This window comes from Lynx rufus, unplaced genomic scaffold (genome assembly GCF_022079265.1).
Source record: "Lynx rufus isolate CCGP_SWC_20201006 ecotype Redwood Valley unplaced genomic scaffold, mLynRuf1.p SCAF_9, whole genome shotgun sequence".
NCBI lineage: Eukaryota > Metazoa > Chordata > Mammalia > Carnivora > Felidae > Lynx > Lynx rufus.
In genome coordinates, this window is record NW_025814897.1 from 55,567,752 (window position 1) to 55,591,721 (window position 23,970).

General features: G+C 37.6%; 1 protein-coding gene across 2 annotated transcripts in view; it reads right to left on the bottom strand.

Annotated features, from left to right (window-relative positions):
• Positions 1–23,970, bottom strand: part of ACER3 (alkaline ceramidase 3) — a 170,940-nt gene that overhangs the window by 95,782 nt on the left and 51,188 nt on the right. The window contains exon 2 of one of the 2 annotated variants that reach the window (XM_047070880.1): positions 9,501–9,611. In XM_047070880.1, coding sequence (XP_046926836.1) covers positions 9,501–9,611 — 111 coding nt within the window. The remainder of the gene's footprint in view (positions 1–9,500; positions 9,612–23,970) is intronic. The other variant, XM_047070881.1, reaches the window with a different exon arrangement.

Sequence of the window (23,970 nt, forward strand, 5' to 3'; positions counted from 1 at the left end):
AGAGGAAGAGAGAGAAATAGGGGTAGAAGGGTTATGTGAGCAAATCATAGCAGAAAACTTTCCTAAGCTGGGGAAAGACACAGACATCAAAATCCAGGAAGCACAGAGGACTCCCATTAGATTCAACAAAAATCGACCATCAACAAGGTGTATCATAGTCAAATCCACAAAATACTAAAGCAAGGAGAGAATCATGAAAGCAGCAAGGGAAAAAAAGTCCTTAACCTACAAGGGAAGATAGATCAGGTTTGCAGCAGACCTATCCACAGAAACTTGGCAGGCCAGAAAGTGGCAGGATATATTCAATGTGCTGAATCAGAAAAATATGCACCCAAGAATTCTTTATCCAGCAAGGCTGTCATTCAAAATAGGAGGAGAGACAGAAAGTTTCCCAGACAAACAAAAATTAAAGGAGTTCGTGACCACTAAACCAGCCCTGCAAGAATTTTAAGGGGGACTCTCTGAGGGGAGAAAAGATGAATATATATATATATATATATATATATATATATATATATATATGTAAATACCAAAAGCAACAAAGATTAGAAAGAACCAGAGAACACCACCAGAAACTCCAACACTACAAGTAACATAATGGCAATAGTATCATATATTTCAGTATTCACTCTAAACATCAATGGACTCAGTGCTCCTATCATAAGACATAGGGTAAAAGAATGGTTAAGAAAAAAAGATCCATCTATATGCTGTTTACAAGAGACCCACTTTAGACCTAAAGATACCTTCAGATTGAAAGTGAGGGGATGGAGAACCATCTATCATGCTAATGGTCACCAAAAGAAAGCCAGAGTATCCATACTTGTATCAGACAATCTAGACTTTAAAATAAAGACTGTAACAACAGATGAAGAAGGGAATTATATCATAATTAAGAGGTCTATCCACCAAGAAGATCTAAGAACTGTAAACATTTATGCGCCAAATGTGAGAGTACCCAAATATATAAATCAATTAATCACAAACATAAAGAAACTCATCGATAGTAATACCACAATAGTAGGGGACTTCAACACCCCACTTACAACAACGGACAGATCATCTAATCAAAAAATCAACAAGGAAACAATGGCTTTGAATGACACACTGGACCAGATGGACTTAACAGATACATTCAGAACAATTTCATCCTAAAGCAGCAGAATATACATTCTTCTCCAGTGCACATGGAACATTCTCCAGAATAAACCATATACTGGGACACAAATCAGCCCTAAGTAAGTGTAAAAAGATCGAGATCAGGGGCGCCTGGGTGGCTCAGTCGGTTAAGCGTCCGACTTCAGCGTCTCACGGTCTGTGGGTTCGAGCCCCGCGTTGGGCTCTGTGCTGACAGCTCAGAGCATGGAGCCTGTTTCAGATTCTGTGTCTCCCTCTCTCTGACCCTCCCCCATTCATGCTCTGTCTCTCTCTGTCTCAAAAATAAAGGTTAAAAAAAATTAAAAAAAAAAAAGATCGAGATCATACTGTGCATATTTTCAGACCCCAAAGCTATGAAACTCAAAAATCAACCACAAGAAAAAAATTGGAAAGGTAAATAATACTTGGAGATTGAAGAACATCCTACTAAAGAAAGAATGGGCTAACCAAGAAGTTAAAGAGGAAATTAAAAACTATATGGAAGCCAATGAAAATGATAACACCACAACCCAAAACCTCTGGGACGCAGCAAAGGTGTTCATAAGAGGAAAGTATACAGCAATCCAGGCCTTCCTAAAGGAGGAAGAAAGATCTCAGATACACAACCTAACCTTACGTCTTAAGGAGCTGGAAAAAGAACAGCAAATAAAACCCAAAACGAGAATAACACAGGAAATAATAAAGATTAGAGCAGAAATTAATGCTATCGAAACAAACAAAAAACAGTAGAACAGATCAATGAAACCAGAAGCTAGTTCTTCGAAAGAATTAACAAAATTGATAAACCACTAGCCACTTTGATCAAAAAGAAAAGGACCCAAATAAATAAAATCAAGAATGCAGAGGAGAGATCACAACCAACACAGCAGAAATAGAAACAATAATAAGAGAATATTATGAGCAATTATACGCCAATAAAATGAGCAATCTGGAAGAAATGGACAAATTCCAGAAACATATACACTACCAAAACTGAAACAGGAAGAAATAGAAAATTTGAACAGACCCATAACCAGTAAGGAAATAGAATTAGTAATCAAAAATCTGCCAAAAAACAAGAGTCCAGGGCCAGATGGCTTTCCAGGGTAATGCTACCAAACATTTAAGGAAGAATTAACACCTATTCTCTTGAAGCTGTTCCAAAAAACAGAAATGGAAGGAAAACTTCCAAACTCATTCTATGAAGCCAGCATTACCTTGATATGAAAACCAGAGACCCCACTAAAAGGGAGAGCTACAGACCAATTTCCCTGATGAACATGGATGCAAAAATCCTCAACAAGATATTAGCCAACCGGATCCAACAATACATTAAAAAAATTACTCACCACAACCAAGTGGGATTTATATCTGGGATGCAGGGCTAGTTCAATATCCGCAAAACAATTAACGTCATTTATCACATCAATAAAAGAAAGGACAAGAACCACATGATCCTCTCAATAGATGCAGAGGAAGTGTTTGACAAAATACAGCATCCTTTCTTGATAAAAACCGTCAAGAAAGTAGGGATAAGAAGGCTCAGACCTCGAGATCATAAAAGCCAAACACAAAAGACCCAACACTAATATCATCCTCAATGGGGAAAAACTGAGAGCTTTCCCCCTAAGGTCAGGAACAAGACAGGGATGTCCACTCTCACCACTGTTATTCAACATAGTATTGGAAGTCTTAGCCTCTACAATCAGACAACACAAAGAAATAAAAGGCATCCAAATTGGCCAGGAGGAGGTCAAACTCTCGCTCTTCACAGATGACATGATACTCTATATGGAAAACCCAAAAGATTCCACCAAAAAACTGCTAGAACTGATTCATGAATTCAGCAAAGTTACAGGATATAAAATCAAAGCACAGAAGTCAGTTGCCTATACACAAACAATGAAGCAACAGAAAGAGAAATCAAGGAATCGATCCCATTGACAATTGCACCAAAAAACATAAAATACCTATGAATAAGTCTAACCAAAGAGGTGAAAAATCTATACACTGAAAACTATAGAAAGCTTATGAAAGAAATTGAAGAAGACATTAAAAACTGGAAAAAGATTCCATGCTCCTGGATACGAAGAACAAATATTGTTAAAATGTCGATACTACCCAAAGCAATCTACATATTCAATGCAATCTCTATCCAAATAACACCAGCCTTCTTCACAGAGCTAGAAGAAATAATCCTAAAATTTGCATGGAACCAGAAAAGACCCCTAATAGCCAAAGCGATCTTGAAAAAGGAAACCAAAGCAGGAGGCATCACAATCCCAGACTTCAAGCTATACTACAAAGCTGTAATCATCAAGACAGTATGGTACTGGCACAAGAACAGACACTCAGATCAATGGAACAGAAGAGAGAACCCAGAAATGGACCCACAAACGTATGGCCAACTAATCTTTGACAAAGCAGGAAAGAATATCTAATGGCATAAAGACAGTCTCTTCAGCAAGTGGTGCTGGGAAAACTGGACAGCGAAATGCAGAAGAATGAACATGGACCACTTTCTTACACCATACACAAAATAAACTCAAAATGGATGAAAGACCTAAACATAAGACAGGAAGCCATCAAAATCCTCAAGGAGAAAGCAGGCAAAAACCTCTTTGATCTTGGCTGCAGCAACTTCTTACTCAACATGTCTCTGGAGGCAAGGGAAACAAAAGCAAAAATGAACCTCATCAAAATAAAAAGCTTCTGCATAGCGAAGGAAACAATCAGGAAAACTAAAAGGCAACTGACAGAATGGGAGAAGATATTTGCAAATGACATATCAGATAAAGAGTTAGTATCCAAAATCTATAAAGAACTTATGAAACTCAACTCCCAAAAAACAAAGAATCCAGTGAAGAAATGGGCAAGAGACATGAATAGACATTTCTCCAAAGAAGACATCCAGATGACAAACCGACACATGAAAAAAATGCTCAACACTTCACTCATCATCAGGGAAATACAAATCAAAACCACAATGAGATACCACCTCACACCTGTCAGAATGGCTAACATTAACAAGTCAGGCAACAACAGATGTGGGTGAGGATGCGGAGAAAGAGGATGTCTTTTGCATTGTTGGTGGGAATGCAAGTTGGTGCAGCCACTCTGGAAAACCGTATGGAGGTTCCTCAAAAAATTAAAAACAGAACTACCCTACAACCCAGCAATGCAATACTAGATATTTATCCACGGGATACAGGTGTGCTGTTTCAAAGGGACACATGCACCCCAAAGTCTATAGCAGCACTATCAACAATAGCCAAAGTATGGAAAGAGCCCAAATGTCCATTGATGGAAGAATGGATAAAGAAGATGTGGTATATATAAAAAATCGAGTATTACTTGGCAATCAACAAAAATGAAATTTTGCCATGTGCAACTACATGGATGGAACTGGAGGGTATTAAGCTAAGTGAAATCAGTCAGTCAGAGAAAGACAAATATCATATGACTTCACTCATATGAGGACTTTAAGAGACAAAACAGATGAACATAAGGGAAGGGAAACAAAAATAATATAAAAACAGGGAGGCGGACAAAACAGAAGAGACTCATAAATATGGAGAACAAATAGGGTTACTGGAGGGGTTGTGGGAAGGGGGGATGGGCTAAATGGGTAAGGGGCATTAAGGAGTCTACTCCTGAAATCATTGCTTCACTATATGCTAACTAATTTGGATGTAAATTTAAAATAAATAAATAAATAAATAAAATTAAAAATTAAAAAAAATTCTTTTGGGGGCTCCTGGGTGGCTCAGTTAATTAAGCGTCCAACTCTTGGTTTCAGCTCAGGTCATGATTTCACTGTTTGTGAGTTCGAGTCCCAAATCAGGCTCTACTCTGACAGTGTGGAGCCTGCTTGGGATTCTCTCTCTCTCCTGGCTCTCTCTGCTTCTCTTCCGCTCACACATGTGCGTGCGCGCTCTCTCTCTCTCAAAATAAAAAAAATTAAAAAATTAAAATAAATTATTTCGGTATGTAGGAAAGAGCTTTTTTTGTTGTTGTTCTAGTGTTTCTTTTATACTTATGCATATTTTATAGTACCCTCTGTCCCCCTTTCTTTTCTTATTTGACCTTTTACAATATGATTTGTTACTTTTAAATCATATTCCTTAATACTCAACTTGCCACCTAGGCAATAGTCAACAAACTTATTCTACTTTGTCCTTTCCATCTCTCATTAAAAAATTGTACTCTCAGGGCGCTTGGGTGGCTCAGTAGGTTAAGTGTCTGACTCTTGATTTTTGGTTCAGGTCATGATCTCACAGTTTGTGAGTTTGAGCCCGGCATCCAGCTGTGCATTGACAGATATATTAAGTATATAAAAGGCTCATCATTACACATTTTGCTAACATTTTCCCAGTGTTCTCTCTTAGTTGGATGAACATCATTCTCTAGTACAATGCAGTCAGCAAAACTTTCTGTGATGATAGAGACATTCTATATCTGCATTGCCCAATAGGGTAGCCACCAGCCACATATAATGAGCACTCAAAATGTGGCTAGTGTGACAGAGGAACTGAATTTTACATTTTAATTTTAATTAATTTACATTTAAATTGCCACATGTGGACAATAGCTACTAAATTCATGCAGTGCTCATGGATTCATCAAGAAGGAGTCCTGTATAGAGGTGAGAGTACTTGCATATTTAAAATTATCTTTCTATAACCTGGATACCTAAAAATAAACTTGATTGTAATATAAAATCCATGCCTTACACTAAAAATGCTGTTCCACTGGTGCCTTTGTATGTTGCTGATGAAGTCTAATGCCAGCCTGATTTATTTGCCTAAGTCAGTAACCTGGTCTTTTTCACTAGCGTTTTACGAATTTTTTTTAATTTTTAAAATCCAGTAGTTTTACTGAGGCTATGTTTCAGAATTAACCATTGCAAGTCAGTTTTAAGAGGTAAAAATGGTCCTTTTAATATGCAGGTTCATTTCTTTCTTATTTCTAAAAAGTTTCTTCAGTTATAGTTTTAAAGATAAGTTGTTTCACTGTTTTGTTTTTCTTCTCCAGGGAATCCAATTATGTGTTTGAGATCTTTGCTGAGTCTATTCCATTTCAATCACTTTCTCTCTGACACTTTTTCTTTTTTTCTCAATGTTTATATTTATATTTATTTTTGACACAGAGACAGAGCATGAGTCGGGGAGGGGCAGAGAGAGAGGAAGACATGGAATCGGAAGCAGGCTCCAGGCTCTGAGTTGTCTGCACAGAGCCTCACATGGGCTCAAACTTGTCAACCATGAGATCATGACCTGAGTCAAAGTCGAACACTCAACCAACTGAGCCACCCAGGTGCCCCTCTCTGACACTTTTTCTTTATCTCATTTTCATTATTTTGCTTATTTCTTGGCCTTCTTAAATAACCCTTATTAAATACTCAATACATTGTAAGTCAGCTTTAATACCTTTCCTTTCCTAAGTTTAATCAATTCTTTTTTTTTTTTTTTTTTTTTTTTTTTAAATTTTTTTTTTTAACGTTTATCTATTTTTGAGACAGAGAGAGACAGAACATGAACGGGGGAGGGTCACAGAGAGAGGGAGACACAGAATCTGAAACAGGCTCCAGGCTCCGAGCTGTCAGCACAGAGCCCGACGCGGGGCTCGAACCCACGGACCGTGAGATCATGACCTGAGCTGAAGTCGGATGCTTAACCGACCGAGCCACCCAGGCGCCCCAGTTTAATCAATTCTAATTTTATTTCTTTTGGAAGAAGAGAATGTTACTAGTTTTTAAATTTTTGATTCATTTGTTTGAGACTACTTAATTCATTTTGGAGTTTTATGCTACAGTTTCTTTCGGCTTTGTAATTAGTTGTGGGGGAAGAATGTACATAAGCCAAAAAATTTTTGATTCTCATTTTCTCTTTTCTTTTTACAGTAATTTTGTATGGACTGCTTCTTTTGGCCCATTTTGTGGAAAGAGTAAAGTTTGGGTGGCTTAAGAAATTCCTAGTTCAAGACTGCCCCCTTCTGTCAGAATAGTAAGGTTCAGTGTCCTTTTTCATATACTTATTCGAGGGCAGGGCAGTTGAGGGGGGCAGGTCTGATGTGTTTAATATTTCTTTTGTTTCTGTAGAATCTTAATTCCTCCCTCTAGCTTCCTTCTTTCCCTTCACTGATCCCTCCCCCTCTCTATTTATCTCTTTACCAGAAGTGGCACCTTTCTAAAAATGCCACCCTAGGTCTTACACACTTTCAAGTCCTTTACCTTTAACTGGTACTGTGATCTACCAGACCCTAGACTGCTTTCAGAAATTTTGGATTTACTGCGAAGCTTCCACTTTCTGTTTGTTTGTTTTGTTTTGTTTTGCTTTCCAGACTCAGGCTCTCAACCCCTCTCCTCTTTTCCATGCAGTTTTTCAAACCCCAAGCCTAAAAAATCAAAAGATACCTCTGTTGGAATCTGGTGGGGTTTTTTTCTTAATTTAAAAATGATTTGAAGTTCATAGTATTCGTTCTCTCACAGTAGAGCTGAAAGTATCGATTAAGTGTGGTTTTATTTTCCTTTTTAATCTGTATGGTCTTCTGGGAGGATAAGTGGACAAATTCTAATTTAGGAGGCCACCATTGTCCCAGGGGAACCTGGAAGTCCCTTGAATCTTTTTATTCTTATTGTTATTACTGATTGTGATTTGTCAGTATTTTACAAACATTCTTTTCTTAATTTTCTATTTATTTTTTATTTTTTAAATGTTTATTTATTTTGGAGAGAGACAGAGCAAGCAGGGGAAGGGCAGAGAGAGACAGACAGACAGACAGAATCCAAAGCAGGCTCCATGCTCTGAGCTGTCAGCACAAAGCCTGCTGTGGGGCTCAAATCCACAAACCGTCAGATCATGACCTCAGCCGAAGTTGGACGCTTAACTGACTGAGCCACCCAGGTGCCTCAACATTCTCTTTTTTTTTTTTTAGTTTATTTTTTTATTTTGAGAGAGAGAGTACTTGCGCATGATTGGAGGAAGGGCAGAGACAGAGAATCCCAAACAGGCTCTGTGCTGACAGCCTAGGCAGGCTTGATCTCACAACCATGAGATCATGACCTAAGCCAAAATCAAGAGTCAGATGCTTAACCAACTGAGCCAACCAGGAGCCCCATATTTTATAAACATTCTTAACACATCTCAGGAAGTAAAGCAAAGAGCTAAGTTTGTGGACAAGTCTTCCGTCTGAAGTAACTTTCTTAAACCAAGTAACTTTCTTAAAACATCAAGCATATAAGAAACAGATTCAGAAATTAAAGTCTCTCATATTCAATCTAATTATGGTAAAATCTGGTAGGATACATTCTATCTTATAGTTTTGTACTAATTAGAAGTCCTTTCTGCCTACGTATAAATAATACCTACTTTGGGCTAAAACAAACGAAATTGTGTTTAGAAGGTTATATAAAAGAAATAAACCAGAAATCAACTTTCTTTCTTATTTTTGTCTTTATGATGATAATGCAAGAACATGACAGATTTTCTGATCTTACATTCTGGTAAAGTTCATTTATCCATCTATTTAACACTTATTGAGGACCACTAAACTGCCAGTCAACGGGGACACAAAGATAACTAAGGGACAGTCCCTGACTCACAGACAAGTAGAGAAATATGAGTAAGTTGCAGTAAGTACAATACCCTTTATAAAATGTTTGAAAATATGCAAACCATACTATACATACTTTTAAGTGTACATATATATGTAGTATAAATACAAAGCCAAGTGAGAAAATTATAATCAAATTAAGTATAGAGGTTAACTCTGGGAGGGTGAGGGGAATAAAATCAGGCAGGAATACAAATATAGCTTCAATTTCATCCGTGATAGTTTATTTAATAAATAAAAAAATCTGAAACAAATATTGCAAAGTACTAAGACCTGACAAAGATGGGTGGTAAGATATCATGGGTATATTTGTTATCTCTATTCTGTATGCTTGAAATAATTTAATTTTTAAAAAACTATTCAAAATGCAGTTCAATTTGGGGCACCTGGGTGGCTCAGTTAAGCGTCCAACTCTTGATATAAGCTCAGGTCATGATCTCGTAGGTTCAAGCCCAGTGTCAGGTTCTGTGCTGACAGCATGGAGTCTGCTTAGGATTCTCTGTTTCCCTCTTTGTCCCTCCCCTGCTCATGTTCTGTCTCTCTCTCTAAATAAATAAATGAAACTTAAAAAAATGTAGTTGGGTTTTAATAAAAAATGCAGTTCAATTTACCGGAGTTTTAAATCAGAAGTTTCAGATTATGTTCAAGTTGTGTAATAACATAAAATTAAGAACCAATTTAGGTATGAATGAGAAAAATAGCCCATCTGAATACTGTACATCATTTTTTATATGAAGTGTTACACATACCTGTGAGTGCTAAATAAGAAGCAATGTACCGCTTTTCCAGTCCATCTCTAACACTCTGAATTGCACCAAAAATTGGAGGTATAATCATAATCAGGTTACTCACTGTATTCCCTACAGGAGAAAAACACAAGAAAATAATTATATTAGTTAATACCCCTTTAAATAAAAACTCATGCACTTGGCCCTTAATAAAAATTAAATAGGTGACTTTTCAGAAAGATGGTGGAAAGATATTTACAAAGCGCCAAGGGAAAATAATTATCTATTGAATGAAAATTTTATGTAAGAATCGGAGTGAAATAAAGATAACTTTTGGGGTAGCTGGCTGGCTCAGTCAGTAGAGCATACTACTCTTGATCCCATGGTTGTGACTTTAACCCCCACGCTGGGTATAGATTACTTAAAAAAATAAAATCTTTTGGGGCATCTGGGTGGCTCAGTCAGTTAAGTGGCTGGCTCTTTGGTTTCAGCCCAGGTCATGATCTCACGGTTGGTGAATTTGAGCCCCACGTCCGGGTCTGCACTGACAGTGTGGAACGTGCTTGGGATTCTCTCTCTCCCCCTCTCCCGCTCTCAAAAAATAAACTTAAAAACATTATAATAACATAAAATCTTAAAAAAAAAAATAAAGATAATTTTTGACAAATGAAACGAAGATTTTTCAATCAGAACACCCACTAAAGGAATTTCTAAATTCTAAAGGTAAAAAAGAAAACTATCTCAAAAAGAACCTCAAAGATATAGCAAAAAATGAGTTGAAGGTAGCCATTTGCAACTGAGAGAGTGGTCCACAGATACAGCGATGAAAAGGTAAAATATAGAATTGTGTTACTTTTATCTGTTGAATCAAATAGCAATGAATTGAGGTTTGCATTTTATAGATCTTTTTAAAATCTCACTTTATGGTAATATTTTTAACTTCTAGTTTCTATGTTTCTAGTAAAATATGAAAAGCAATGGATCATCATCTGATTTTTGTTCGTATCTTTTGCAAATCGACATATATAGAACACTCTACCATATAGCATATACATTTTTCTCAAGTACACATGGAACATTTTCCAAGATAGAGCATATGTTAGGCCATACATTCTAACAGACTTGAAAAAGATAACATACAAAGTATGTATCTCTCCCAACCACAACAGAATGAAGTTAGAAATAAATAACAGACAGAAAGACAGGATGTGTGGGTGGCTCAGTCAGTTAAAGCATCTGACTCTTGATTTTGGCTCAGGTCATGATCTCATGGTTCTTGAGTTTGAACCCTAAGTTGGGCTCTGTACTGACAGCGCAGAGCCTGCTTGGGATTCTCGGTCACCTTCTCTCTCTGCCCCTCCCCTGCTCTCTCTCTCAATTTTTAAGCTGGATACATTGCCACTTAGCTAAGAAAACTACATTTCCAAGACCTCTTTGCAGGAAGGAAGGAAGGAAGGAAGGAAGGAAGGAAGGAAGGAAGGAAGGAAGGAAGGAAGGAAGGAAGGGAGGAATTTAAGTAAGTAAGTGGAAGTCTGGTATGGTACTTTCAAGAAAAATGGAGATTACACCCTTCTTGTCACCTCCTTCCCTTTTCTGCTACAGGGAATGTGGATGCAATGACTAAAGCCATCTTGGTCTCTGAGGGGACAGCAGGGATCTAATCCAATTTGGGGAAGGAAGACCTTCCTCTGCCCTATGGTCCTCTGGCTGGACATGGAGTCAAACTGACCATGAGACAGATTATCAGGAGGAAATCAAACTTAGTAGGTGTATATATGGGGAATCCACACAGACATGAAATTCCAAAGACAATGAGGCAACAGGAAACTTACATCAGTTAAGAAAAGGGGATCAGTTAAGGATACAAAGGGGATAAAGACCATAAGCAAGAAGGTGAAAGGAGATGTATGGGAAAACAAGGTCACCCTATTATGCAGGTGAATTCCTTAGGTAAAAGGGAGTCTCTGTTAATAGTTCTCTTCCTGTTACAGGCTCTCCTTTCCATTGTAAATTTAGCAGTTGCAGGGAGGCAGAGAGCTTTTCCTGCTTCTGCTGGGTTTCAATTACTTTTAACTTAAAATAATCTTTATGCCAAATGGCCCATCTTGGGCAGCCTGCCCCAGCCCCCTACACTAAGCATGGCTGAGCAACCAAATAAGAGAAGCTTGGGCCCCTGATACCATGGAGCTGCCACCCCAGCCCCGAACTGCCTTTCAGACTGAAATAAATCTACATCTTGTTTAAAGCATTAATTATCACATATTTGTTACTCACAGCCAAACCTAATCCTAACTGATGCAAAAGATGTCCTTAGTGCACCTTATTTCATTTGAATTAAAAATGCTAATAGCCTTTTCTCTGTGAATATACAGTGGAAACTGAAACTGAAAGACAAATGCCTGTCTTTGAGTCATTACACATCTTTCTTAAGTTTAATGCTGTTACATGAATGATAAACCTAAATTAATCCAAATGTTTTATGAGGACTGTTTTCACTTTTTATTTTAAATGTTAAAATGCAAAGATAAATATAAAAATGAAGTTAACATGTTATGTCAGCTCCTTTTTAAATTACAGTTGACACATAATGCTCCATCAATTTCAGGTATATAGCATAGTGACTTGACTAGTCGATATATTATGCTGTGCTCACCACAAGTGTACCTACCAATGTCACCATACAATGCTAATTACAATACTATTTCCTATGCCCTAATTTTCATCCCTGTGACTTATTCATTCCAAAATTGGAAGTCAGTATCTCCCACTTCATCCATTTGCCCATCCTTCCTGGCAACCATAATTTATTCTCTGTATTTATGGAACTGTTTTTGCTGTTTGTTTTTTAGATACCATATACAAGTGAAATCATGTTGTTTGTGTTTCTTTGATTTATTTCATTTAGCATAATACCATCTAGGCCTATCCATGTTGTGACAAATGGCAAGATCACATTCTTTTTTTTATGGCTGAGCAATATTCCATATATATGTCATATCTTCTTTATCCATTCATCTATGAATGGACACTTGGGCCACTTCCATATCTCAGCTGTTTGTAAACTATGCTGCAATAAACAAAGAAGTGAATATAACTTTTCAAATTAGTGTTCTCATTTTCTTTGGGTAAATAAATACCCAGCAGTGGAATTAATGGGCCATATGATATTTCTAACCTATTTAATAGATTTTTTGAACTTTGGGGTATTTTTTTAAATATAATCTTTACACCCAACATGGGACTTGAACTCACAACTCTGAAATCAAGAGTTGCATGCTCTACCAACAAAGCCAGCCAGGTGCCCTGATATTTCCAACTTTTCGAGGAATCTCCATATTGTTTTGCAGGTTGCATCAATTTACATTTTCACTAATAGTGCATGAGCTGAGAGGCTAAGAGAAAAATTACCAGGTATACTCACAACTGCAAAGAAAAGATCTTTCCCTTCCCCTGTCGTTCCCGAAACCAGCCAGGGCGCGCCGGGTAGTAGTCTGACATAAAGGCGGGAACCAATCAAGTTCTGCTGAATGGTTTGAAATAAAGGCGGGAACCAATCAAGTTCTGCTGAGTGTTCAAATTTAAATGTCAACCTATAACAACTCTGTAACCTCAAAAAAATCCCTAACTTGTTTGTGCCTGTCTATAAAAGAAGCTGTAAGATCCTTGCTCGGGGCCTCTTGCGTCACCGGCAACGAGTGCACAGAGGACCAGGTTCGAACCTGCAATAAACGACCCTTGCCGCTTGGCTTTGGCTCTGGACTCTGGTGGTTTGTTTTCGGGGGGTCTCTCGAATCGGGGCATATCAGAGCATTCCCTTTTCTCCACATCCTCACCAACACTTTTTATTTCTAGTCTTTTTAATTCTAGTCACTCTTGCCTTTTCATTTTGTTAGTGGTTTCTTTCCTTCAGTGTGAAAAGCTTTTCATTTTGATGTAGCCCCAACAGTTTATTTTTCCTTTTGTTTCACTTGCTTGAGGAGACATATCCAGAAAAATGTTGCTAAGGCTAAAGTCAAAGAAATGATTACTATGTTTTCTTCTAGGAGTTGTATGATTTCAGGTCTTACATTAGGTCTTTAGTCCATTCTCAGTTTATTTTTGTGTATGGTGTAAGAAAGTGTTCCGGTTTCTCACGACTGAGCGGCTCAGTCAGTTAAGCATCTGACATCAGCTCAGCTCATGATCTCATGGTTCATGAGCTCAAGTCCCACATCAGGTGAGCCGAAGCACCACTTCGGGTAAGACGACGCCCCATAATGGGTGAGTATGAGCCCCACTTTGGGTGAGCCCTGCTTCTCTCTTTCTCCCTCTCTCCACCCCTCATGGGATTCTCTCTTCCTCTCTTGCTCTGCCCCTCACTCACTTGCACCCTCTCTCTCCCTAAAATTAAAAAAAAAAAAAAAAAAGTGTTCCAGTTTCATTCTTTTGCATGTAGCTATACAGTTTTTCCAGCACCATGAAGACGCTGTGTTCTCCCCATTGTATACTCTTGCCTCCTTTGTTGGAGATTAATTGACCATATATAAGTGTGGGTTTATTTCTGGGTTCTCTATTCTGTTCCATTAATCTATGTGTCCATTTTTGTGCCAGTACCATACTCTCTTGATAAACATATTCTTTTCTTTTTTTTTAAGTTTATTTTTGAGAGAGAGAGAGAGAGAGGGAGAGAGAGAGAGAGAGGGAGGAAACGTGAGCAGGGAGGGACAGGGCAGGGGGGGCAGATTATCTGAAGCGGGCTTTGCGCTGACCAGAGAGCACGATGCCAGTCTCCCAACTAATGAACTATGAGCTCATGACCTGAGGCAAAGTTGGACACTTAACCGACTGAGCCACCCAGGCACCCCCATAAATACCATATTCTTAAACAATCAATGGGTCAAAGAAGAAATCACAAGAGAAAGTAGAAAATACTTGGAGATGAATTAAAATAAACACAACATATCAAAATTAATTAATTAATTGGATACAACAGGGCTAAGGGGAAATTCATAGCTAAATTCAAACATCAAAAATCAAGAAAGATCTTCAAGCTGAAATGAAATAATGGTAATTAGTAACATAAATATATATATAAATATACAGCACACTGGTGAAGGTAAGTATAGGGTCTAACTCTGAATACTCTAATACTGTAATATGATGGTATATTAAACATGTAAGCCTATCACTTAAAAAGTTAAAAGGGCAAAAGTATTAAAAAGAACTAAAGCTGCAAATGACATATACAATAGAGTTAGTATCCAAAATATATAAAGAACTGACACCTAAAAACAAATAATCCAATTAAAAAATGGGCAGAAAATACAAACAGACATTTCTCCAAAAAAGATATACAGATGGCCAACAGACACATGAAAAGATGCTCAACATCACTCATCATCAGGGAAATGCAAATAAAAACCACAATGATGGATTGCCTCACACCTGTCAGAATGGCTAAAATCAACACAAGAAACAACAGGTGTTGACAAGGATGTGGAGGAAAAGGTACCCTTGTGTACTGGCAAACTGGTACAGCCACTGTGGAAAACAGCATGCAGACTCCTCAAAAAGTTAAAAATAAAACTACCCTACAACCCAGTAATCACACTACTGGGTATTTTCCCAAAGAATACAAAAACACTAATTCAAATGGACAATATGCACCCTATGTTTATTGCAACATTATTTACAATTACCAAACTATGGAAGCAGTCCAAGTGTCCACCCAGAGACGAATGGGTAAAGAAGGTGTGTGTGGTGTGTATATATATATATATATATATATGTATATATACACATACATATATATATACATACATATATATATGTATATATATATATATACACACACATATATGTGTGTGTGTGTATATATATATACATATATACATATGTATGTATATATGTATATATATACACACACCACACACAATGGGATATTTTTCAGCCATAAAAAAGAATAAAATCTTGCCATGTGCAACAACATGGCTGGATCTAGAAAGTATAATGCTAAGCAAAATAAGTCAAAATACCATATGATTTCGCTCATATGTGGAATTTGAACAAAGGGGGAAAAAAAGAGAAAGACAAACCAAGAAACAGACTGCTAACTGTAGAGAACAAACTGATGGTTACCAGAGGAAAGGTGGGTAGGGGCCAGGTTAAATAGGGAATGGGGATTAAGAGCACACTTATCGTAATGAGCACTGAGTAGTTGTTGAATCACTATTATGGTACACCTGAAACTAATATAAACACTGTATGTAAACAGTACTGGAATTAAAATTAAAAACTTAATTTAAAAAAAACTAGCTACAACAATTTATTAGTGAATAGACAATAAAAAACAGGTAAATTATAATATTAAAAACCTACATGGAGGGGAATAAAAGGGTAGAGGTTTAGTGAGTGAAGTTGTTATCAACATAAAAAAGACTGCTATAAGTTGTCTTATGTAAGCCTCAGGGTAACCATACAGCAAAAACCTACCATAGATCACAAAAGATAAGGGGACAGGAATCAAAGCATACAACTATTGAAAATCATCAATTCATAAAGGCAGCAAAAGAGGAACAAAGAAATAGGGAAACTACAAAACAGCCAGAAAACCAGACGGCATTAGTTAAGTCCTGACTATCAATAAATAATTACTCTAAATGTAAATGGATTCAATTCTGCAATTAAAAGGCATACAATGGCTGCATGGATTAAAAAAAAAAATCAAGACCCAAGTATATGCTGGCTACAAAACATTCTTTTCAGGTTTAAAGACATGCATATGCTCAAAGTAAAGGTATGGAAAAACATATTCCATGCAAGGGAAACCAAAAGAGAGCAAAGGTAGCTAACTTAGACAAAATAGATATTAAGCCAAAAACTGTAACAAAAAACAAAGATCATTATGTAATAACAGAGGCTTAATTCATCAAGAGGATATAATAATTGTAAATATGTATACAGCCAACATCAGAGCACCTAAATATATTAAGCAAACACTAACAGATCTTAAGGGAGAAATAATATAATTAATAGTAGGGGACTTCAATACCCCACTTTCAACAATGAATTGTTCATCCAGATGGAAAAATAATACAGGAAAGTTGGACTTAAACTACACCTGACGACACCAAAAGGACCCAATAGACATATATACAGGACATTCCATCCAAGAGCAGCAGAACATACATTCTCTAGGACAGATCATATGATAGGCCACAAAACAAATTTTAGCAAAAATTTTAAAACTGAAATAATACAAAGTATCTTTTCTGACCACAGTGGTCTAAAACTAGAAATCAACAACATGGAGAAAAACTATAAATTCACAAATATGTAGAAATTAAACAACAGACCCCTGAACAACCAATGGAGCAAAGAAGAAATCAAAAGGTAAATTAAAAAATATCTTGAAGTAGGGGCGCCTGTGTGGCTCAGTTGGTTAGGCATCCAACTTCAGCTCAGGTCATGATCTTTCGGTTCGTGGGTTCAAGCCCCACGTTGGGCTTTGTGCTGACAACTCACAGCCTGGAGCCTGCTTCAGATTCTGTGTCTCCCTCTCTCTCTGCCCCTCTCCCTCTTGCGCACGTGCGCTCTCTCTCTCTCTCTCTCTCTCTCAAAAATAAACAAACATAATAAATAAATAAATAAATCTTGAAATAAATGAAAATGAAAACACAATAGGCCAAACTTATGGGATACGGCTAAAATAGTTCCAAGAGGGAAGTTTACAGCAATAAATGCCTGTGTTAAGGAAAAAAAAAGATCTCAATCAACCTAACTTTACACCTCAAAGAACTAGAAAAGAACAAACTAAGCCCAAAATTAGGAAAAGAAATAAAGATCAGAATGGAAATAAATTAGATTAATGAAACTAAGAGCTGTTTGTTGCTTTTTTTTTTTTTCAAGATAAAAATGGACAAAGCTTTAAGCTAGATTAACTCAGGAAAAAAAGATAATTCAAATAAATAAAATTAGAAGTAAAAGAGAACATTACAACTAACACTACAGAAATAAAAAGGATCATGAGAGACAACTATAAACAATTATATGCTAACAAACTGGAAAACCTAGAAGAAATAGATAAACTCCTAGATATATACAATCCATGAAGACTAAATCAGGAAGAAACAAAATCGTAATGAAACAATAACAAGTAAGGATATTGCATCAGTAATCAAAAACCTTCCAGGGGTACCTAGCTGGCTCAGTCAGTAGAGCATGTGACTTGATCTTGGGGTCATGAGTTTGAGCCCCACACTGGGTGTAGAGATGACTTTAAAAAATAATAACAAAATTAAATTAAAATTTCAAAATAAAAAAATAAAAAACTTCCCAACACAGAAAAGCTGAGGACAAGTAGTTTCATTGGTGACTTCTACTAAGCATCTAAAGAATTGACACCAAAACTCAAACTGTTCCAAAAAAATAGAAGAGCGAGGAATACTTCCAATCATGTGTTCATGAATCCAGCATGACCCTGATACCAAACTATATGTCATGGAAATGTGGAATCTAAAAAAGCCAAACTCAGAGAAACAGAACAGTGTGGTAGTTACCATGGGCTGAGGGTGGGGTGCATGGAGGGTGGAGAATGAGGAGATACTGATATTAGCCAGAGTACAAACTTCCAGTTACAGGATTAATAAGTTTTGGAGATTTAATGTACAGCATGGTGATTACAGCTAATAATACTATATTATACACTTAAAAAGTTGCTAAGAAAGTAGATCTTAAATGTTTTCACCACACACACACACACACAAATGGTAATTATGTGGTAAGATGCAGGTATTACCTAATGCTATGGTGGTAATCATTTTACAATACATAAGCTTATCAAATCAACCCACTGTACGTATCAAAATTATATAACATTACACAGTTAACCCTTGAACCACACAGATTTGAACTGTATGGGTCCAGGGGCGCCTGGGTGGCTCAGTCAGTTAAGTGTCCAACTTCAGCTCAGGTCACGATCTTGCGGTCCGTGAATTCGAGCCCCGCGTCGGGCTCTGTGCTGACAGCTCAGAGCCTAGAGCCTGCTTCCGATTCTGTGTCTCCCTCTCTCTCTGACCCTCCCCCATTCATGCTGTGTCGCTCTCTGCCTCAAAAATAAATAAACATTAAAAAAAAAAGAAAAAAAAGAGTCGCTGAGGCAGAACAAAATTAAAAAAAAAAGAACTGTATGGGTCCGATAAATATAATACACTACTGTAAATACATTTTGTTTTCCTTATGATTTTTTGATTATTTTTTAATGTTTATTTATAAAAGAGAGAGAGAGAGAGCAAGCAGGGGAGGGGCAGAGAGAGAGAGTGGGACAGAGGATCTGAAGCAGGCTCCATGCTGACGAGAGCCCAATGTGGGGCTCAAACTCCCAAACGGTGAAACCATGACCTGAGCCGAAGTTGGAAACTCAACTGACTGAGCCACCCAGGCACCCCCTTATGATTTTCTTATGACATTTTCTTTTCTCTAGCTTACTGTATTGTAAAAATACAGTATATAATACATAAAACATACAAAAATATATTAATCCACTTATTGGTAAGGCTTCTGGTCAACAGTAAGCTATTAGTAGTTATATTTGGGGGAGTAAAAAGTTATACATAGCTTTTCAACTGCATGGTTGGGTTGGAATCCCTTAACTCACTATTATTCAAGGGTCAACTCTTTTCAATTATATCTCAATATAACTGGTGGGAAATCCCCCCCCACCCCCCCTCCACCAAATCTAACTATTTCCAAGTAACTTAACTGAATCCTAGAACAAAATTCAAAACTATTTCTGGTAATACAAAAAATATCCAGCACCCAACAAGGTAAAATTAAACACAATGTCTGGCATCCAATCAAAGATTACCAAGCATATAAAGAAAAAACACAACCCATATTGAGAAAAATAATCCAGGGAAACCAATCCGGAACTCATACATATGTTAGAATTAGCAAACAAAAATTAAAATAGTTTATATAAAAGTCTAGAAAATACAAACTAGAAAGAAGATCAGTGGTTATGGGGTAGAGCAGAGGTAGAGGGAACAGTGGGAAAGGGAAGACTTACAAAGGGACATGAGAAAACCTGGAGGTGATGGGTATGTTCATTATCTTGATTGTGGTGATGGTTTCATATGTGTATACATATGTCAAAACTTAGTTTGTACACTTAAGTAGGCACACTCTGTTGTATGTCAACTATACCTGATAAAACTGTTTTTTGTTGTTCTGCCTCTAGGGAGTAAAATTAGAGCATAGAGAGAAAAGAGTTAGGGAAAGGTACTGCTTTCTGGTTTTTTACAAGCCTTTTTTAGCATGACCTAGATTTTAATCTCTTTTTTAATGTACTGGATTTTTATATTTTTAATTTATTATTTTGATAAAATAAAAACTAATTCAGGGTGCCTGGGTGGCTCAGTCGATTAAACATCCGGACTCTTGGTTTTAGCTCAGATCATGATCTCGCTCTGTGGATTCGAGCCCCAGAGTGGGCTCTGCGCTGACAGTGCAGAGCCTGCTCGGGATTCTCTGCCTCCCTCTCTTTCTGCCCCTCCCCTGCTCACAAGCATGCTCTCTGTCTCTCTCAAAATAAATAAATAAACTTTATTTAAAAAATTAAAGAAACTTTTAGGAAAGGGAATGAAACAGATGGAGAGAATTTCATAGATGTGATAAGATTTGAGCTGGAACCTGAAAGGAGAGAAAGGAACTGAAGTCTACTGAGCCTATTAAGTATCAGGTACTGGACTTCACACTACACACGTGCTAACTTGCTCCTCACAACAACCTTGTGAAACATTGTTACCTCGTTAAAGGAACAATAAAGTCAGGCTAAGAGATTATACAATTTACCCAAATTCTCGCAATAAACAAATGGTAGCACCAAGATTTTATTCCAGGTCTATCTGTCCTTACAGCCAACGTTCCCACCCACCCCCCTTTTTTCTAATGTTTATTTTTGAGAGAGAGAGAAAGAGAGAGAGCACAAGTAGGGAGGGGCCAAGAGAGAGGGAGACACAGAATCCAAAGAGGCTCCAGGCTCTGAGCTGTCAGCACAGAGTCCAATGCAGGGCTCCAACTCACAAACTGTGAGATCATAACCTGAGCTAAAGTCTGAGGCCTGACCAACTGAGCCACTCAGGCACCCCCTCCTTTTTTTCTTTTTTAAGAGAGAGAGAGAGAGAGAGAGCTGCAGCGCATGAGCAGGGGAGACGGAGAGGGAGAGAGAGAGAATCTTTTTTTAAGTTTATTTATTTTTGAGAGAGAGAGAGAGAGAGAGAGAGAGAGAGAGCAAGCAGGGAAGGGCCAGAGAGAGGGGGACAAAGGATCTTTAAGCAGGCTCTGTGCTGACAGCAGGGAGCCTGATGCGGGGCTCAAACTCACAAACAGCGAGATGAAGACCTGAGCTGAAGTCAGATGCTCAACCACTGAAACATCCAAGTGCCGAGAGAGAGAGAGAGAGAGAGAGAGAGAGAGAGAGACAGAGAGAGAGAGAGAGAGAGACAGAGAGAGACAGAGAGAGATAGAGACAGAGAGAAAAAGAATCTTAAGCAGGCTCCATGCTCAGCAGAGACCCCAACGCAGGGCTGTGACCCTGGGATCATGACCTGAGCCAAAATCAAGAGTTGGATGCTCAACCAACAGAGCCACCCTGCTGCCCCTAAATGTTCTTCCCTTTAAATGCACAAGCACAATGTTTGCACAAAGGTCCTTACTGATGTTTTAAAAATTATATCAAAGAATATTCTATTAAAAACGTTTTATGGCCCCTCAAACTAACAAGAATCTTTACTGATGGCTGAGATAAAGGAATTGAAATATGCCCAAAAGTACAGATAGTATTAAATTTTGCTGAGATGTCAATACTACGGAGGTCAGAAACACATTTCGAATAACCTGGAAGGCAGGGGGTAGGAGAGAGTCCTACAAACTATAGGAAACTCAATTAAAGGTCAGCGCAAAGTTTTACAAATTAGAATGAGGAACACAAACCTTAAATATAGGCTAGTGTGAGAGACAGAATAAGGACAACTGTGAGAGAAAGATCTAAAGGCAGAAAAATGACAGTAGACTATTCTTGGGGAAAATCTGAATATACTATCTCAAAGCAAGATTTAGAGGTAAAAATGGAAAGAGCTGGATAGTGGTCATCCTTCTCTCTGCTTTAATTCAGCATCTCTTTGGACTGTTTACCTATTTGTGGCACCCTACTTTAAACAAACAGATCTTAAGTACTGAGAGAAGAAACTAAAATAAAGGAATCATTTACTTAGTGAATAAAACATGTCATATGAGAAAGGCATGATTCTGGTCTTTAAATACCTGAAGGACTGCTAAATTACAGGTGAATGAGGTGTAGTGCAGTTGTAAAATGTAACAATTAAAAGCAATGAAGTTACAGAGAAGCAGATTTCCACTCAATATAAGGCAAAACATTCTAAAATTAGAGCTGTCCAAAAAAAAGTGTAATAAGCTGCCTTATTTTGGGCAGGGGCCATGTCTTACACTTGTATGCTTCTCCCTTAGCACAATACCAAGGACAGAGCAGGCACTCCAGAAAATCTGATAGAATGAATAAATGCATGCATATATGCTCAGTGAAACCAGAGTATAATTTTTCCTTTATCCTCTGGCATTATTCATAAAAGTACATGTTTCTTCTCTTTTGATTTAACAATGGTTATAGCAGACAGCAGCTTGTTTTGCTAAGCTTTACATATGGAGAGAGATGAAAGAATGGAGGAATTAAGAAAAGACAGGGGTGCCAGGGTGGCTCAGTCAGTTAAGCATCTGATTTTCGGTTTGGGCGCAGGTCATGATCTCACAGTTCGTGAGTTCAAGCCCCATGTCGGGCTCTGCTCTGACAGCACAGAGCCTGCCTAAGATTCTCTCTCCTTCTCTCTCTCTCTCTCTCTGTCCGCTCTGGCTCTCTCTCTCAAAACAAATAAACTTAAAAAAAAAAAGAGAAGAAGAAGAAGAAAAGAGCATTAGACATACTCTTTTTTAAAAATATAAAAATACCATATTGTAACAAAAAAAGTGAAACTGAATTTTACATGTTTTTAATAGCAAATGCATCCTTGCTATGAAACATAAAGAAATTTACACTCCTAAATTTCCTCCCACCTCTCTTCCCCTATTTACTTACTTTTATTAGTCATTTTCACATTGTTGAAGACCATATATTTCACATTGTCAAGGATTACATTTAGCTCTGTAAGCCACATTTTCCATTCTTGTGCTTTTTTAAGTAACAGCTTTATCAAGATATAATTCACATATCACAAAACTTATCCTCTTCTGTACAATTCAGTAGTTTTAATACATTTACAGAGTTGTGCAATCATCACTAATTTTAGAACATTTTCATCAGCTCAAAATGAAACCCCACACCCATTAGCAGTCAACTCCCCATCTCTCCTTCCCACAGTCCCTGGAAACCACTAGTCACTTTCTAGGTCTGTGGATTTGGCTATTTTGGACATTTCATATAAATGAAACTATACAATATGTAGTCTTTTGTGTCTAGCTTCTCTCACTTAGCATAATGTTTTTAAGGCTTATCTATGTTGTCGCATGCATGTGTCTATAACTTCATTCTTTTTTATTGCCAAATAGTCCATTGAATGGATATGCCACATCTTGTTTATATATTCATCAAGTGGTCATTTGGATTATTTCCATTCTTTGGCTATTATAATGTGCTATGAACATTCATATACAATTTTTTGGGTGGACATGTTTTCAATTCTCTTGGATAGACACCTAGGAGAGGAATTCTTGCATCATATGGTAATTCTATGGTCATCCTTGTTTTTAGCCTCAGTTCTCCATTTAATGGATATAGTACCTTTACTAGTTGTTTCCCCATGGCTGTTCTTCCCATTTTGCTTTTTTTTTTTAATGTGTTTTTTTTTTTTTTTTGAGAGAGACAGAGCATGAGTGGAGGAGGGGCAGAAAGAGAGGGGAAGACACAGATTCTGAAGCAGCCTCCAGACTGAACTTTCAGCAGAGAGCCTGAGGCAGGGCTCAAATCCATGAACAATGAGATCACGACCCGAGCTGAAGTCAGACGCTCAACCGACTGAGCCATCCAGGCACCCCTTGCCTTTATTTATTTATTTTTAATTTTTAATGTTTATTTTTTTGTTTGTTTGTTTTTTTGAGAGAAAGACAGAGCAGGGGAGAGGCAGAGAGAAAAGTAGACACAGAATCTGAAGCAGGCTCCAGGCTCCGAGCTGTCAGCACAGAGTCCGATGCGGGGCTCAAACCCACAAATCGTGAGATCATGACCTGAGCTAAAGTTGGATGCTTAACCGACTGAGCCACCCAGGCATACACCCCCCCTTGCCTTTATTTTTTTTAAACAAGTTCTACTTGTTTAGATTTCATCACCCATCTTCACATAGTTTTTCAGGGGGTTATACATGTTGTATTCCCTGACATCTTGAGTCCTTGAGAACATTGTGCTCTGCGTTTATTATCAAAAGATGACTTAGCTATGTTGGGATCT